This window comes from Monodon monoceros, unplaced genomic scaffold (assembly GCF_005190385.1).
Source record: "Monodon monoceros isolate NGI ecotype Baffin Bay Population unplaced genomic scaffold, NGI_Narwhal_1 Super_Scaffold_13, whole genome shotgun sequence".
Taxonomy (NCBI): Eukaryota; Metazoa; Chordata; class Mammalia; order Artiodactyla; family Monodontidae; genus Monodon; species Monodon monoceros.
The window spans coordinates 85388414-85405895 of NW_021703769.1; the positions used below are offsets into that span (position 1 = coordinate 85388414).

The 17482-nt window shown below is 60.3% G+C and overlaps 2 protein-coding genes and 1 pseudogene across 2 annotated transcripts in view; 1 reads left to right on the forward strand and 2 right to left on the reverse strand.

The window, feature by feature from the left end:
• Nucleotides 1–17482, forward strand: part of CUNH7orf50 (chromosome unknown C7orf50 homolog) — a 98090-nt gene that overhangs the window by 44799 nt on the left and 35809 nt on the right. The window lies entirely within an intron of this gene.
• LOC114895044 lies at nucleotides 4392–6790 on the reverse strand (annotated as a pseudogene).
• The window catches only part of GPR146 (G protein-coupled receptor 146), an 11869-nt gene continuing 7193 nt past the window's right edge, over nucleotides 12807–17482 (reverse strand). Inside the window, 1 exon segment of the mRNA XM_029222359.1 lies at nucleotides 12807–14562. Coding sequence (XP_029078192.1) covers nucleotides 13561–14562 — 1002 coding nt within the window. The 3' untranslated portion in view covers nucleotides 12807–13560.

Below are 17482 nucleotides of genomic sequence, written 5' to 3' on the forward strand. Positions count from 1 at the left end.
TAGGAAAGGGCTCTTCTCAGGTGTTGGCACCACAGGCCGAGCAGCGGGTGGACCTGGAGGGAGGTGGGCTGCGGAGTCTGTGTGCCTGCCCCTGGGCCAGGAGGGGCTGTTCCCGGGCGCTGGTGGGGGGGCACAAGGGCTGGGCTTCTGGGAGGCTGAGCACGGTCCTGGAGGGGAGGGGCCAGGTCTGGGTAGCAGCCCCTGGACTCTGGCTGAATCTGCCTGCGGGGCACGAGCGTCCTTGGAGCCACAGGCTGAGCCCTCCCCCGCCGCCCCAGCCCCGAGAGGCGGCCTGTTCTAGCCCCGCACCATCTGTGAGCAGTCATGACAGTGTGCGGAGACCCTAGGATGGACCCGCGTATTGAGGCTGCTCTGCACCCCGACTAACAGAGCCTGAGCACAGCTCTCCAGAGAACCCTGCCCGCCCAGGCAAACAGAGTCAGTGCTCTGTAAGGACGACGGTGATGCTGAAACACTCAACAAGGAAAATTTCACATCCAGCATCTGGTGGTAAATGTGTCACACGAAGAAGCAGCCTTTCCACGTCGGCGCCAACGCTGCGTGTCCTGCTGATGGTCTGGGTCGGGGGGCGGCTCACCCCTGACCCCCAGCTCTGTCCCTTGTGGGCGTGCTGCATGGGGTCCATGGTAGAGGTTTCATGAATATGTGAGTAAGTAACAGAGAAGTAGTAGATGTCATTATACACCTGTCTCAGCTGGGCGGTGGGCACCACCCAGTGCGCCCCAGTGTAAAGGCTGTACCGGGGCCATGGAGGTGTGTCAGTGCCGCTTCATCGGTCGTGACACCTGGAGAGGGACGGCTGTGCCTGCTTGGGGGCAGGAGATAAATGCAAAATTTTAAAATTCTTCGTATTTTTGTTGTGAATCTAAAAACTAAAAAAGCAAGGCCTTAATAAAAAATAAAAAAACCGAAGCTGTCAAAGGTAGAGGTTTCATAAAGCCAGAAAGATGCCTTTCCTTTGCGTGTCCCTGTTCTCTGCTCAACCAAGAAAACCGTGATGTAAATGCAGTGAGACTGATGGATGTAGCTTTGGAATAAGACTAATTACCCTCCCTTGGATTTTTATGTTTCCTGTGTTACTAGCCTTTCTGCACGTACTGTCGAATAGAACAGATGAGGCTTTTGAAACAGCTTTTTGCCGGTCTATCCAGAGCTCCTGGTGACGGGCCCCCGCTGTCCGCCGGGTCACGGACAGCATGACAGGTGTGCGACGGTCACCACGGGCTCACACCCGTCGTCTTAGTGCTGGACACCTGTGCCTGTGGGTGATGTCCTCAGACCCCCAGTGATGCTGCATTAAGAAGACAAAACCAATGTTTGTTCTTGCTGAGATCTGTGCGGCCCCTGCTTCCTGGCAGAGCTGGAGGTCAACCAGCCACGACCGTTTAGGGCCAGGGTATGACAAGCCCATACAGTTATTTGAGATTCCTTCCTTGCCCTTTGGTTGGGGTAGGGGAGAGATGCTGGCCAGCAGACAGGCTAGAACCTTCCACCTGGTCAGGTGTCAGCCCGCACTCACTCCCCACACCAGCCTCAGGTGTGAGTATTGGTTTGGGCTAAGGTGTCATGCTTTTGTATAAACTGAGTTGAAAGCCATAAAGCTTGTTTTCAGTAAGCACCTTCCGGACAGCCGGCATCCCTGTTGGCTCTCAGCACGCCGCTCTGGGTTTCTGCAGGGCTGGGAGAGTCCCCCGCTGGCCTGTGTGGCTTATGTCCACGGGCAGAGGCTCCTACTTGAGCCCCTTCAGGGGGAAGCTGTTGCCGGCCTCCCCGGCCTGCACCTCTGCCAGAGATGCTCCGACACTCAGCAGGGCCCAGCCACACGGCTGTGGGGAGGAGGGTGGCCGGGAGCCTGCACAGCTCTCCCCAGGCAGGGCCAGCTCCGCGAGGTTCCCAAGCGGCTCGTCCCTGGGGGAGCCTCCGTCTCTCTGCAGCTCAAGCCTGGCCTGCTGGAGGAGAGCCTTGTGGTAGGGGAGGTGGAGGGCGATGGTGGTTAGGGCGACCAGGAACCACCAGCTGAGCAGAGGCCGCGCCCCTCTGCGTAGGAGCTGCCCACCTGGCCCGCTGGACGCCGAGCAGGACGCCGAACGCCGGCAGCGGGACGAAGGCCAGGCTGTCATCTGGTCTGCCTGACACAGCCTGGTTTCGCAAAGCTCCCCAGACGTGCCCAGGCAGGGCCGCTGCCCCCGATGGCCGCCAGGCCAGCCCCCGCGGACAGGACAGAGGGCGCCACGGCAGGAATGCGAATGGCATCGCCAGCTGCACGTCCTGCGTGTTGAGGTAGCAGATTTTGGGCAGAAAGGAGAGGACAGCACAGCCCAGGTCGGCCGTGGCCAGGAAGTCTGGTCGGCCGATGGCCGCGAGTGACAGCATCGTCGCCAGCAGGCCGGGGCTGTGAAGTCCAGCAGGCAGCCTTCTGCGCCCCAGCCTGGCGAGGCCCCGGAGGAAGGTGGTCGGGTTAAAGAGCCCACGGGGACAGAGCTGCGTAGCCAACGCCACACTTTGCGCGGCCACGACGTCCTCGCTGGCTGTGGACACACGTCATGGGAGCCAACTCTCACCAGGGGGACCTGGGCTGCCCTAAGTTAGGGACGCCCTGTGACCTCATTGAAAAGTTTTCTGGGTCCCACCCCGATTCCCGAGGAGGGTGGGCGGCCATGGGAAGTGGTAGATCCCAGGCAGGTGCAGGGTGGGATACAAGGACCCCCCCAGGACCGCCCCCCCCACCTCCCTCGGTGCTGATGGGGCGCATTCTGAGAAGCACTGTAGCATGTGCACCGCAGAAGGGTTCAGTGCAAGGTTTCCAGGACGGGGTTCAAGGATCTCCATTTCCAGCCCGTCGGTGCATCCTGCGGGTCTCATGGGGCCTCTGCCCTCGTGACGGGAACGAGCAGCCAGAGTCCACGCTGCTTGAAGGCGGGGTGTCGCCGCCTTTGGAGCCAGAGAAGTTCTGACCAGTTCTGGCCTCTCCCTGGGGATGGGGGCTCTGCTCAGGCCTGAGTCCTGGAGAGGGAGGCCTTAAAGTAACAGTGCCCGCGGGCTCAGCCTTCCCGGCTTGGAAATCATTTTGTTTCCACGTAAATGTCTCCCCTCCGCAAACTTCACCTAAATTGATGAGGCAGGGAGAGCGCTGCTGTTGTTCAGAGGAAACTGAAGGCAGTAAGCTGGAAACCATTTCCACAGAACGCCGAAGGGGGGCCGGCTCCACCCACGGAAGGGCCGCGGCCAAGCTGCCGGTGCTGCGTGACTCGGCACAGGCCCCGCGTTTGCGACGGCGTTCTCAGGCACACTGGCTGCCTGACTGCGGTCTCTGCATCCACGGGTTTGCTGTGGCCCTCCTCCTTGCTGTCTCTGGCACACGCGTGTGATTGCACACACATGCCTGTACACGTGTGTGCAACGCTGATGCCCTGCCTGAGTGCTGCTTGGTGTGCTGGCTTTGTTTTGACCCGCAGAGAGCACTGCCCACGTCCTCACCCTTTTCTCCACCCTACGCGCGGGCAGGGGGGTCTGGACCCTGGAGCCGCTCATTCCCAGGTATGTGCCTGGCTTTCTCCGTCCGAGAGACACAGTGCATAGTGATGTTTACCATGTGCCAGTGCTTAAGGCCGTGAGCGACTGCCAGGATGCTGGGTGACGTCAGAATTAAGATTGGTGACCAGACTGAGAGGAGATGAGTTGGCCTGTCTCTTTAATTAAGGCAAATTGGAAAAAAGATCTCGTGAACATCGACCCCAGGTCGGAAGACGGCATCAGGCTGTCCTGGTGTCTGATCTCCACGCCGGCCGGCGTTTCAGGCCCCTTCGGGCATGCGCCTTGGTCCCTGCTGGTGGTGTGGGGTCAGGGCCACGCAGCTGTGGCTGTCAGCTGTCGCCTGGTGGCCGGGCAGGGGGAGGGTGTGTGTCCGAACCTGGCCCCAGAGTGCCTCCCGGCCTTCCCTCCAAGGCCAGGGCCTTCCTTGGGTGAGGAGAACCCCAGTGTGTGTGTGTTTGTGTGTGTGTGTGTGTGTGTGTGTGTGTGTGTGTGTGTGCTAGAACCATTTTAATATAATTATACATAGCTGCCAAATCCAGGAAGAAAGGCTCACGCGTATATAACTTTTCCAGTTAACATCTGCAAGCGTGAACAGCGAGGATCTCAGCTCGTAAATTCATCAGTTCAGAGCAATTGACCAACGTCTCTTTACTGCTGGGCTTACCAGCAGCAAAGTACAGATGAGTTAGTGTCCTTTTGTTTCTCTTCTCTCACTCTTCTTGTCCAGAGACATTTAGTTGTAAAGTTTCAGTGCGGCTCACCTCCAGCCAAAGGTGTAATCTTTCTAGATAAGCACTCAGTTGCTCTGAATTTGCTTGTAATCATAACCCATTTAATCACAGAAGAACCCCTGCAGAGGCGGAGTTCAAGGTTGCTCTACCATAACAGGAGATCGCCGTTTTGAAGCCTAGCACAGACTAAAAACCGCAGGCGCGCCGTGTGTGTGTAAGACGCGCACTGACTGTCTCGTAAGCACACACTGACTCCTCATGAACGTTATTCTTAAACAAAGCAGAGCGTCTGGGACAGTCAGTCGCACGACTCGCACAGCCTGGAAAGTTTTCAGTGCCGACTACCAGTTGGTCGTGAGACGTGAGTGAGCTCGAGACCCTGTCCATTCCTAAGATCCACCCAAGGATTGGCTGAGACATTGGAACACCTCTCCTTGAGAAGGCTATGTCCTGCCCGCCTTTCCCTCACAGTTTCGTTCTGCTTGTTTACCTTTGGTGGTATTTGACTGCACGTGGCTAGAATGCTTTCGAACACTTTGCGAATCAGCAAAACCAGTGAACTGAAACTATGGTGGGTCTTAAGTGTCGAATGGCTGGTCCGCTCCAGGTAGCTGGTTGGCAGGCCCCTCTAAGGCCTTTCATTTTTCCTCCTCTGCCTCCGGGACACTGATCAGATGAGTCTGAGCATCACACCATCTAACGCGTCTAACCAGTGCCTGGCTAAAACTGGAATGTCTAGCTCAGCACATTTAAAAATCACCCACAAAAAGAGTCTCTGCAGGTCCTCACAAAACCTGGAATTTCCACGAAGATGTCTGATCTTTATAATCCAAGCAGTCAGCATTGAAGTTAAGCTTCCAGGAGACAGTTTGGTCCTTATAATCCAAGCAGTCAGTGGTTCAGTTAAAACCCAAGCTTGAAGCTCCATATCCCTGGGTGGAAAGAGAAGCTGGGGACTGATTGAGATGGCTGGTAGACTGCACTGGTGCCCATGGGACTGAGTGTGGTCCCTGGTCCGGGAAGCTGGTGATGCATGGGGTCAAATGAGATCCACAGTCCACGCCCCCACAGTAGAAAGTTGAGCCAGCATATCCTTGACTGTAACCTGAAGCCTGAGTATAGGTCGTGGGATAGGACCTCTGCATGTGGGAAGAGGAGGTGGACAAGGGATCTGACAGTGGGGGGTGGAAGCTGGGCTCCAGATAGACACAGGAGCACTGCTGCTGGAAGTGGCTGGGCCTGAGGTGCTAGAGGCGGCAGTGAACTGGCCACTTGTTCCGCCCTCTGAGCTCACTTCCCGAGAGGAGACGTCCTCTCTTTGGCAGGCCTCACTGTTTTGACCTCCATTCTCTGTTGCTGCTGCTGCTGCCCGCGCTTAGCGCTTCAGTTCTCCAGCCACACCTGTACCCTGGACTCGGGCAAGTTGATTTTCAGCGCCACCTCCTCCCACATGAAGACATCTGGGTATCGGGTCTTAGCAAACAACGCTTCCAGCACATCTAGCTGCGCCCGGGTGAACGTCGTCCTCTCCTGCCGCTGTTTCCGAGGGGTGCCGGGTAGCCCATCAAGGGGTGCAGCAAGTCCATGCCCGAAGTGGTCAGACTCAGCCCACTGACTGCGTAAGGCGGTTGCTTAAGATAAGACATCGTGCTAAGGTTGTTTGGAGGGGCAAAGTCGGCCCAAATCCGGGGGACCCAGCCGGAAGGTCTCGCTTCGCCCGGGGTGGACAGATTCAGAGTCCTGGTGGGTGGGTTTGGAGTGGTGGAGCTAAGGCAAAGCAAACAAACAGAGGTGCTGGTTTACTGCTTTGGAGGACACAGCTCTTCCACGTTCCACCACTAACTTAAGAAGAGTGAACCCCAGCTTTACGGCATCATCTTTCTTCCCCCACGCCGTGGGCTTTCTGGCAGGGGGCCATGGACGTGGGGTCCACAGATGGGAGCTGGTGTCCTGGCATGGCCACGGCTTGTTGCGCCTGGGCCACCTGAACTCTCGGGTCCTGGCCTCCCCATCTGCACGGCGGACACCAGAACAGCCTCTTCCTAGGCTTGGTAAGCTTCGCGGACAGGAAGACCCTGCAGAGCCCCTTGCCAGGGGTGGGCGCTGGGGCGCTGGTTTCCCCATCCGGCCAGCCCACCCGGCAGGGCTCCGTTCCCTCTCCTCCCCAGGCACGCGAGCAGAGGGTAGAGTTCGTGGCTTCAAGTACCTTGCAGACCCACATGGATGCCCACGCCTTCCTTTGCTTTCAGAATCCGGCCCGGGGGCCAGGTGTCCTGGCGGGTGGGACCTGGGACCTGGCTCCCTGAGCCCCTGGTCTTGGAGGGCCCGCCTGGCACAGCATGGTGGGTCTAAGGGCTCCGAGCCCTCCTCCCAGCGGGGCCCCGGCCACACACCTGAACGAGCGACAGCCTCCTCACCAGCCGGGCTGACCAGCTGTCCTCAGCTCCATTCCTGGTTGTATTTGGGAAGATAGCGTGAAACACTGGAGATGTTTTTTCCGGAAATCGTCCACGGTCCCGTCCCACCCCCCGTTCCCACCCCTCTGTAGCCTGGGATCCACTGTAGCCTTGAGGGTCTCCCCTCCCCTTCACCCCCAACGAGAAGCGGGGGGACAGGGCACAGAGAGGGCTGGATGAGCTCTCAGGAGTCGGGGCACCCACCACGGGCAGACACGGTGGTAGCACTTTCTGCACGGATTTGCTCCGAGCTGACGGTGATCCACACGAGGCGGTGCAGGCGTGATCCCACCTTACAGCTGAGCTGTGAGTCAGAGCGATGACGCGGGGGTCGCTGGTGGCGTCCAGCCCTGCGCCTGGACTGCCGGACCCAGGAGCCGGAGGGTGTGTCAGCATGTGCCCACGTGAGGTCTGTCATCGGGGGGCATCTGGCCTGTGAGCGCCACCCACGCCAGGCGCCTGGCATCCTGGTGCCGGTCCTCGACGGTCGGCGTCTGGCCTGGCCAGGTGGGGCCTGTTCTTGGCAGCCGCACGATGCGGCCCGAGCAGGATTCGCCGTGACGTTGGGTCGTTTCTGGGTTTGGGCTCTACGAGCAGAGGTGCCATCAGAATTTGTGGGTGGGTTTTCACCTGAGCGTAAGTTTCCTTTCCCCGGTGAGCGCCTGAGGGTGTGCTCGTGGGTTCGCAGGGGAAGCGTTTGAGGCACGTGAAGCAGCCAGCATTCTCCCCCGTGGCCGGCCACCCGCCCTCCTGCCGGAGCCTCCCTTGGAGGCTCTTATGTGAGACTTGGAATTTCCCGGGAAGACGGACCCCCGGCTTGTTCTGGTGCCAATTTCAGACCAAGGGCCAGGGCTTCTGGGGCCCTTCCCTCAGCCTTGCAAAAGGGTCACCAAGGTCCAGCCCCGGGTTCCCCGGGAGCACCCGCGGCCCGAGCCCAGAGGATGCTGTGCCCTCCGTGGCAGCTCTTGGCCGCCGCTCCCGACACAGTCCTGAGAGGATCTACAAAGCGGGCCTTGCTCACCAGGATTGCTTGGGTCAGAGGGTGGGGAGACGAGCCCGTCCCAGTGGTGGGGGTTCTGTGTGGGGTTTGGGTGGTCCTGTGTCTACATGGAGTAGGCTCCACGTCAGGCGGGAGTGCTGCCAAGCCCCTCGATGCTTTGTGTGCTCCTACACAGTTTTGCAGACATCTCAGTGGGTACGTAGCTACGGTAGCGCGGTGACCGTCATTTACTAACCACCGCCTCTGTGGACGCTTGCTTCTGAATCTTTGCCGTTATGGGTGCTTTTGGGTCCTGAGTGTGAACCTGTGCAGTCAGGGTCGCCCCAGTGGTTCTGTGCGTCCTCGGCTGGCCGGGACGGGGCACGGCCTCTGCCAGGCTCTCCTGTGAGCACTTGTCACCACGCTGCCCTGTGGTCCCATCTGACTCGGATGCTGACCTCTTGGGAACTGTCTTGGGCTGCGTCTTCTGAAGGGCCTCAGCACGCTGACTTGTAACCCTGAAGGCGCATGAGACGTGGTGACTGCCCCCACACCCTTCGTGTCAGCCTGCTGGTGGGAGGGGGCGGGCGGGCCACATGGGTCTCTAGCCCTTTCCACTCGGCCAGTCGCTGCCTGCCTCGTGCCCACCGGCAGGACTCGGCCTCTTAGGGCCTTCCTGGCTGCGTACATGTCCGCTCCAGTCCCCTGTGCTACGCAGACCGGGGGCCGAGAGGCCAGGTGCGGCAGCGTGGTTGACGGTATGCACGCGGACCCCGGGTCTCTCACGGGTCCTGCCTGGGTTGGTGGCCCTGGGTCACAAGGTGGCGACTTCCTGCTTCTTCTCCCTCCTCCCTCCTTCCCTCTGAGTGTCTGCATAGACTTTTTTTTTTTTTTTTTGCCGTACGCGGGCCTCTCACTGTGGTGGCCTCTCCTGTTGCGGAGCACAGGCTCCGGACACGCAGGCTCAGCGGCCATGGCTCATGTGCCTAGCCAGCCGCTCCGCGGCATGTGGGATCTTCCCGGACCAGGGCACGAACCCGTGTCCCCTGCATCGGCGGGCGGACTCTCAACCACTGCGCCACTGGGGAAGCCCTGCATAGACTTTTAATTCCACGCTCGCTGTTGTTTTTACGCTCAGATAGTCCCAAGCGAGGCTGAGGGGAGAGCTCCCGGTCCTGTTGACACGACCCATTCGTCTTCTAGCTCTTTCTTGCTTTCTGGTGAAGAGAGATGCCCGAGGCCAAATCTCTAAGGAACCCTGACCCTTTGTGTGACCCTCTGTAGATTTGGAAACTTCTGTGTGCACAGGTGACGGGCAGTCCCCGCGGGTCTGGCAGCTGGCCAGCGTAAGCAGGCCCCTTCCCGTTGCACCAGTCGCTGTTGCCTCTTTCTTGATAAAAAGCTTTTCTACAAAACCTCCAGCACTTCTTACAAGTCCATGTCATCTGACTGCTTTGCTCGCTCTTTACCTTCCTGCCGTGCCTAGGCCCCTGCGTGCAGTGCTCTGCCTTAGTGACCCGACTGCTGGAGGTCAGATATTCGGCATGAAGTCCAGTGTCGGGCTGCCCCCGTGAAAGCCGGGCCCCATGGGCTCAGTGCCGCCGGGTGTGCGTGTGCGTGCGCACGCGGAGCGGCACCCCATGGGCTGAGCTCACCTGCACTGCTGTGAGGGCGTGTCTTGTAAAAGCAGGATTTGCTGTGAGTCCTGAGAGACCCGAGGCTCCTGGGCCAGAGCATCTGCACAGCCCGACTTCTGAAGGAAACTCTGGGAAACTCCGGGACGCGGGACGGGGCCTCCTCGTCTGGGGTCAGCGCTTCACGCTGTTAGGAGCTGCCGGGGGCCAGTCCCGCAGGCCCGCCTGCGTGGAGAGTGAAGGGCCGCGGCGGCCACTGGAGGGCGCCCCGCGAACACGCCTGCTTGGAGGCTGGCAGTCGGTCACCCAGCCGCCTGTTATCCTGCTTAGAACCTAAAAGTGCAGTCCATCGGCGACCTGCCTCGTGGGCTCACGTGGTGGTGAGGGCGGGAGGTTTTGCAGTGGCCCTGCCCCCTCTCCCCATGGAACAGCTGAGAAACCCACAGGCGTGAAGGAAGCGCTGGGTTCTCAGTGTCCAGGGCAAGGAGTGTTGACAGATGGCACAGCTGTGTAAGCAGCCCTCCGAGGAGCCCTGGCCTCGCGGGAGCCCTAAGCGAGGCCAGTAGGTGTCTGTCCCCTTTGGAGGGTTGTGTGCGTGACGTGCAGAGCGGGAGTGAGATGCTCTGTCACCGTCTGTACCGTGGCTTTGGCCCCGCAGTGACGCAGGCATGTGGGATCCGACCTACACTGGCCCCGTGGACGCACCATGGGCCCTTGGACGGCTCGGCAGCTGATCCACGTAGGACTTACGGGCCCCCACGGCTGCGGGCGTCCAGACCCACGTGGTGCAGGGTCAGCTGTGAAGAGGACAGGAGCCACGGAGTAACTGAAGAGGCTGGGGTTTAAGTCATGACGGGGAAAACCTGTTTCTGTGATACTTTCTGCTGTTTGCCGACATGTCACACACCCCTGGAAATACACACATAAGAATTCAGAAATTGGCTAATAACGATCAAATAATTTAGTCTTCAAGCCTGTGAGTCTTCTTCAGCAGTTTCCTCTTTCTCAGGCACATATGCAGCAATTCAGACCATCTGGGTGGATGTAACAGGTTCGAAATGACAAAGCCCCCAAATTTCCCAGCTGACTTTAAATTCAGTAACTTGATGTGTAGTTTAACTTCTTAATGACTTATTCCTGGTTTATCCTTTGTCAAGTGCCTTTTTTTAAAAAAAAATTTATTTTTGGCTGCGTTGGGTCTTCGTTGCTGTGCGCGGGCTTCTCATTGCAGCGGCTTCTCTTGTTGCAGAGCACGTGCTCTAGGCACGCGGGCTTCAGTAGTTGAGGGCATGCAGCCTCAGTAGTTGTGGCACGTGGGCTCAGTAGTTGTGGCTCACAGGCTCAGTAGCTGTGGCGCATGGGCTTAGTTGCTCCGCGGCATGTGGGATCTTCCCGGACCAGGTCTCAAACCCGTGTACCCTGCATTGGCAGGCGGATTCTTAACCACTGCGCCACCAGGGAAGCCCCTCAAGTGCTTTGTATAATGGAACAAATGTTTGATATCTTGATGTATCTGCTACAATTAGCAAAAGATCCAGTTTCCTACACTAAATTTTATAACCTTCATGAAATAAATTCAAGGTTAAACTCACCTTTGGGATCTTAAATAATGAAGCATGGCAAGGTAGGTAACCTTTTGTCTACTGACAAAAATAAGATCGTTAACTTTAAAATCATAGTCAAGAAGTGTCAGTAGCAGAATTAACGACCTTAGAACATAAACTGGAAAACTTCTGGTATCTTGCAAATGCATTTGAAGAATATAGGACTGGTAAGTTAAGAAAACAGGATTGAGGGGGCTTCCCTGGTGGTCCAGTGGTTAGGATTCTGTTTCCACTGCAGGGGGCATGGGTTCAGTCCCTGGTCAGGGCACTAAGATCCCACATGCCGTGCGGCCAAAATAAATTAATTAAAACAGAGAGATTAAAAAAAGAGGATTGCGTGTACCATTCACCTTGGCTTTTTCCAAGTAGTTCCTCCTTCTCTTCTAAGTGGCTCGAGTCTACGGCTACACCACCCCGAGCCCCAAAATCAGAACGGCTCAAAAATTCACTGCAGTGTTTGGCAACGTGGCAGGAGTACTGGAAATCAAACCAAACATACTGGGACAGCAGGAAGTGACCGAGGTGAATTCAGCATGAGATCGTCAAGCAAATGTCTACAGAAAGTAGTTCTGTGTTGTGGCACCAGCGGCCGAGGCAAAGGTGGGCTTGTGCCCTGAGGCGCGGGGGCCCTGGGGGGGGGTCTGAGATGCAGCAGAGGGGCCTGCAGCTGAGACCCCACTATGTCCCTCTGTCACCAGTAGAGGTGGACGCCGGGACGGGGGAGGGACAGAAACGCGTGGCTGCTGCTGTCTGACACCTCCCTACCCAGGAGGCCCCCAGAGACTAGACAGCTTGCGACCAAAGCCACTGAGAAATTGATTAGAAATAAAGTGATTTCAGGCCCCCTGTCCTGTTTGGGGAAGACCAGCTGGGCTGAGCGGTGCAGGACTGTAGGCAGAGATCTGGGCGCTGGGGGTTTACCTTTTCCCAGGAGCTGTGGGAGCAAAGAGCAGAAAGGGAAGGGGGGGGGGGGGGGGGGGGGGGGGGCGGGTGGCTTTTATTCTCAGCTCCCACGGGGCTGCCGTACCTGCCGGGACCCTGTGGGGCGCCCTCAGCACAGCCCACTGCTGGGGCAGCTGCTGGAGGAGCCGAGGGGATGGGGAATTTGAAGACAAATCCCACCACAGCCCGGGGCCCTGGAGGCGGCTGTGCTCTCGTCACCGACCGACCGGAGCCGCCCAGACACCTCTTCAGTCCCTCCCTCCCCATCCCCGAGGTTTACGGTCCAGAACCATCCCCAGGGCCACATCGGGCAGGGCGGGGACCATCCCTGGCATCCAGTGTGTGTCTGTGCTTTTCTGCACAGGCTCTTCAGCCTGGAGGGGAAACAGTCTGCACGTAGAAAAGCACTGCAGCTCACTCAGGGCTCAATTTCCCAAGAGACTGGGACCAAATGGGGCGATTTCCCCGGTAGATGCCACAGAAAAGAGCCAGCCTCCTCCTCAGGGCAGCTGGGTGGTCAGAGGTGAACATGCGTGTATTTATGTGGCAGAAGCCCAGGGGCTGGGGCAGCGCCCACCATCACATTCATCTTTCCTCAGAAAGGTACCCTCGTACCTTTGCTGCAAACTTGAAAAACGAATCTTTGTTTCTAGGGAGTTTGGGGGTTTCAGAACTGAGGGTCAGAGGGTTGTGGGGCAGTAATTTCTTCGTGAAGACTTGGGGTGGGGGAAGGGAGGCTCCTCTGCGCCCTGCCCCGTCGGCCAGGTCGTCTGGTCTGTACCGTCCCATCTGTCTGTCCCAGGAGCAGGCAGCACCCTTGTGGCCCCGGTGACGCACGCCCGTCCAAATCCCTCTTTCCCGTTGGCAGTCCCATCGGCTTTCGGGTTAGGTTAGAAATCCTAACAGCACTTTTCTTCAGTTTATTTACTTTTGTGCACTTTGGGGACTTGTTTAGGACAGACCCACGCTGGCCGAGCGACAGCGGACGTGACCCGGGGGCACACCTGGGGTCAGGAGAGGCCCCGTCCGGACTCTTCGCCCACCACGTCCACGTGGACGCAAGTCGCCAGCAGCCCCGGCCCCGCGAGCCCACCACCCACCCATCCCCCAAGTGCGCTTCCGTGTGTTTCCTTCATTTTAATACCTTCTGACTTTCCTACCAAACGTCTCTTCATAAACAACAAAACAAGAGGGAGGGGGGATGGAGTATTTTAACAATACAAAGTATAAATAGTGGCGTTAGATTTTCGTCACTCATTTGAAAGCCAGACATGAGGCTGAGGGAAGCAGGCTGCTGCAGGCGTGGACCTCAAAGGTGCCCGTAGGAGACAAGCACACACCCTGCGGGCGGCCAGGTACCCCGATGGCACAGCTCATCCTCACACCTGGCACCTGCTGCTCGGACATCACGGCCTTGGCCTGAGGGTGGCTTCTTGTGGGAGGACGCGGGAAGCTCCCAGGGGACTCGCCTGGTTCTGCCTGGTCTCCTGGGGAGAGGGAGGGAGGGAGCGGGTGATGCAGGGCCAGCAAGTCTCCTGGATGCCAGACGGGGGGTGGGGAGGGAGCAAGCTGCGGGCGCGGGGGACCTGGTCACTGCGGGCTGTGCCTTCTGCCACACGCCGTCTGCCCCTCGGTTGGCCGAGGCCCGTGGAGCAGCGTCTACGCCATCGCCGGCTGTGCCCCCGCTTCGTCCAAGGAGCAGCTCTGGTGCCCACGTTGCAGCTTCTTCCTCAGCCGCCGGAGTTTGCCGGGGAAGTTTCTGTCCATGTGGCGGTAAAGAAGCGGCACCACAGCGCTGCTGGCGAAGGCCAGGAACCTGGACAGGTCCTTGGCGAGGAGCAGCGCCCCCAGGTGGTGCCCGTCCGCTGGCCTCCCCTGTGCAGCCAGGACCGTGCGCCCCAGGAGCGTCAGGTAGTGGGGCGTCCAGAGCCCGAACTGCGCACACACGGTGGCCACCAGCAGCCTGTGCGCCGAGGGGTCCGGCTGGCCCGCATCCCGGTCGAGTGGCGTGTCCTCCTTCCGGATCCGCGTGAGGAGCACGAGCGCGTACAGCACAGCCAGGACGGGCACCAGGTACCCGCTGAGCAGCATGATGGCGTCGGCCGCCTCCGTGTGCCGCACCTGGGAGCACTCGGCCAGCCTGGCAGCCACGTGGCCGCAGATGTAGAAGAGCAGGGAGGAGAAGCCGGTGAGCAGGGCACCGCCCCACACGAAGCCGCACACGTGCCTGGTGTTGTAGACGCTCGACATGTAGGTGCGCGGCAGCGCCCGCTCGATGTAGCAGTCGAGGGCCAGCAGCGCCGTGGAGTACAGGGTCACCAGCGCCGCCACGTTGAACAGCACCAGCAGCGTGACGTGGACCTCGCTGCCCGCGTCCCACACAGCCCAGCCAGCAGCGCCGGGGCCCAGCAGGCGCGCAGGCGCCAGGGCGCCGAGGACCAGGCCAGCCGCGGCCATGTTGGCAAAGTAGACGTCGGGCATGGTCATACCGCCCGGGTCGTGCAGGTTGACCAGCAGCAGCAGGGCGTTGTAGCCGAGGCCGAGGGGGACGCCGACAAGCAGGTAGAGCAGCGAGAGGGCGGACAGGGCCCGCTGGACATGCTGGCAGGGGAGCTGGTCCTCTCCGCCCGTGCCGTTGAGTGGGCAGCTCCACATGGCGGGCTGTGGGGAGAGCAGCGCGTGAGTCCTGCCTTCGACTGGACCTGGGCCCCTCCCTGCCCCCTGAACCAGCTGGGACGGCCGGAAACTGCCGCATGCGTGTTTTCTGTGGTCGCAAGGTGGCGTGGCTGGAAGCTGTGAGGACCCTACCGGCCGCGGGAGCCTCCCTGGCCCCGTTTGCAAGGGAAACGTACAGCTCTTGGAGCCATAACGTGCCTGCTGTCACCTTTTGGTGATGGGTGGTGACTGGGTGGGCCACGGTGACAAAAGCCTGTAGAGGAGGGGGTGGACCCGAGGCCTGGCCTCCCACGGCCCTGTCAGCCCCCTCCGTGGGAGCTGCAGCCCTGCTGGCGCATCCCTGGTTTCCCATATCAGTCGCGGAATCCTGCGATCACCCTGCTCCACCCTCCCCGCCGTCCTGCGTCTGGGCCGAGGCGTGCTGGGTCGGGGTGACGCAGGTCCCGAGCTGCTGCCCGCCTGCCGGCTCCGTCACGTCTGGAAGGGGCACGGCCGCTGCAGGGACACGGGTCCTCCCTCCAGAGCCCTGGGGTCAGGGGAGCTGGCGGGAGCTCCAGGCAGGTGACACGCCCTCGTGGGGTCCTCGGAGCCCTCTGCGTCCTCTTCTTGCCGACTCAGTGCTGGCTCCCTCTCTCACACCTCCGTCCCAAATGCCTGCAGGCTCCTGCCTGCTGAGCCACGGCCTGGAAAGTGGCTGGGGGCCGGGGAGCCGGTCCACCAGAGCGGCCTGTGCGTGCTGTGACCAGCCTGCGGCCTGGTCCCCCTCCACTCCGGCCTCACACGGCTCACAGGGCATCCAGCGGCCCCCGGGCCTCAGTCCCTACCCTCCTGCCGTCCACGCACTCTCACTCTCCCGCCACGCCTGCCCTGCCTCACTCCGGGCCCCACGTCTCCTGGTGCCTGGGCCACACCTCTGCACGCGTGGGCGTCCATCTGCGGGTTCTCGTGACGCCCCTCCTCCCGGGGCGGGTGCAACGGCTCTTCCCTCTGTTTCCAGCCAGTTTGAGGCGCGAGGGTTGTGTCTGGAAGGACCAGCGTGTGGGATGGGCAGCCCTGCCCTCTGGCTCCCCCCATGGCCCCACGGCGGGTCCACTGGCGCCCCCGCCCCTCCTGGGGGTCCCCATCCATGTGGAGGGCGGGCTCAGCCAGGGGAAGTCAACTGAGCAGAGGTTCTTGGAAACCGAGGACAGAAGGGGGGCCCTGTGGGCTCGTGGGCCACGGCCAAGGAGGGCAGGGGGAGCGCTGTCGGAGGAGGGGCAGAGCTGCTGCCAGGGGCCCTGCCCTGGCTGAAAAATGGCTCCGTTCTTGGGAGGTGGTCACGTGGAGTCAACCTACTGAGAATTTCCTTCACACACTCATGTGCTTGTACAGCTGGCTCACTCAGCCCGAGAGGGGCTGTGAGTATCTCAGGAGTCAGTGCCGGGTTTTAGATTAAGAACCTGCCCGAGTTTGTGTTCCGGCAGTTCATAAACACAGAACTTAGAAACCCTGCCCCATGAGCTACAAGCAGCTCTGTGTGCGTCCTCTTAGTTATGAACTATGAGGACACTTCTGATTTCAGGTGCAGATAGCGAGCTAAAAGTACCAGTTTGCACTTGCTTTGTGTCCATCTTTGCTTCTTGTTCCTACGTTCTTCCTGGAGGCCCCTGGTCTCCAGGTGTCATTCAGAGGGCCCAGGGCAGGGACACCTGCTGGGGGGGCCGCCTCATGCACAGAGGAAGGTGCCTGGCGTTTTCTGAAGTGGGGAGGCCCATCCTCACCTGCGTGGGCACGCAGGGTGAGAAGGGAAGGAAGCAGACGGGTGACACCGCTGGCACCGAGGGGACGTGTCACCGGGACACTTGCAGGCCGGGGGTGGGGGGCCACCTGGCTCAAGACTGCGCGGGCGGTGCCTGTGGGCTTGCAGGGGAGCTGGGGGATCTCATTTGGGGACGCTTGGCAGGTGGCACTGTGACACCCCCAGACCTGCCGAGCGGCAGTGAGCCTGGGGGGAGAGCAGCGGTCGTGTCGGGAAGTGACTGCCCGCCCCGGCGGCAGGGCAGCCGGTCAGGCCCGCTCGAAGCCCAGCCGGGTATCCCAAGGACGGTGGTGGGGGCGGCCGTCCTGCCCTGTCCAGGTCCCGGTGCTACTCCTGCAGGGTGCCCTGCCCTGCTGGCCACAGACTGGCCCTGCCTCCCCCCCTCGCTGCCTGCAGTCCCCCCACTTCCCTTTGTGCTCTGGTTTTGCAAGTGCTGGAATCTGGGAACAAGACCCTCCTCCCCACCCCCGCACCCCCAGACCCTGTGAGGAGGGGGCCTGAGAACAATGGCTTGGCTCACCCCCTCCACACGGCTGGGCTGGGCTGGGCTGGGCTGTCTTTCCAGTTACCAGCTCTGTTCACTTCCTTCCCGAGAAAGAGGAACTGGAGAAAGAGGAACTGGAACGGCTGCCAGCGCAGAGACCAGGATTCCAGGAAGGGCCCTCTCTGCGGTCCTGCCCCTCCCAGAGGCAGGAGAGAAGAGGCCAGGTAGGCCCTGAGCAGCTGGGCTCCTTCTCCCCGGTGCCTCGGTGGGCTGTCCCTGGTGGTGCCGAATGTGGAGCGTTTGGCGCTTTTCATTCTGAAAGCTGCCACATTCTCCCCAAGTGGCAGGATTAATAATCCAACTTCTGATGGCCCCGTCACCTGCTGCAGCCCTCTCAGCTCCAGGGGTCAGCACGAGCAAGGACCCCAGTGGCCTCTTGTCCAGGCTGGCCTTAGGAACAGGCTGGTCCTGTCGCCCTGTCCTTGGGGCCTACCTGACACCTCCTGGTCAGAGCTGCCCACGCTGCTGCCCGCTGGGCCCCTCGAGGCTCCTGGGCCTGCCCTCTTCTGCGCCCGCACTCCCTTCCCCCCCCCCCCCCCCCCCCCCCCCCCCCCCCCCCCCCC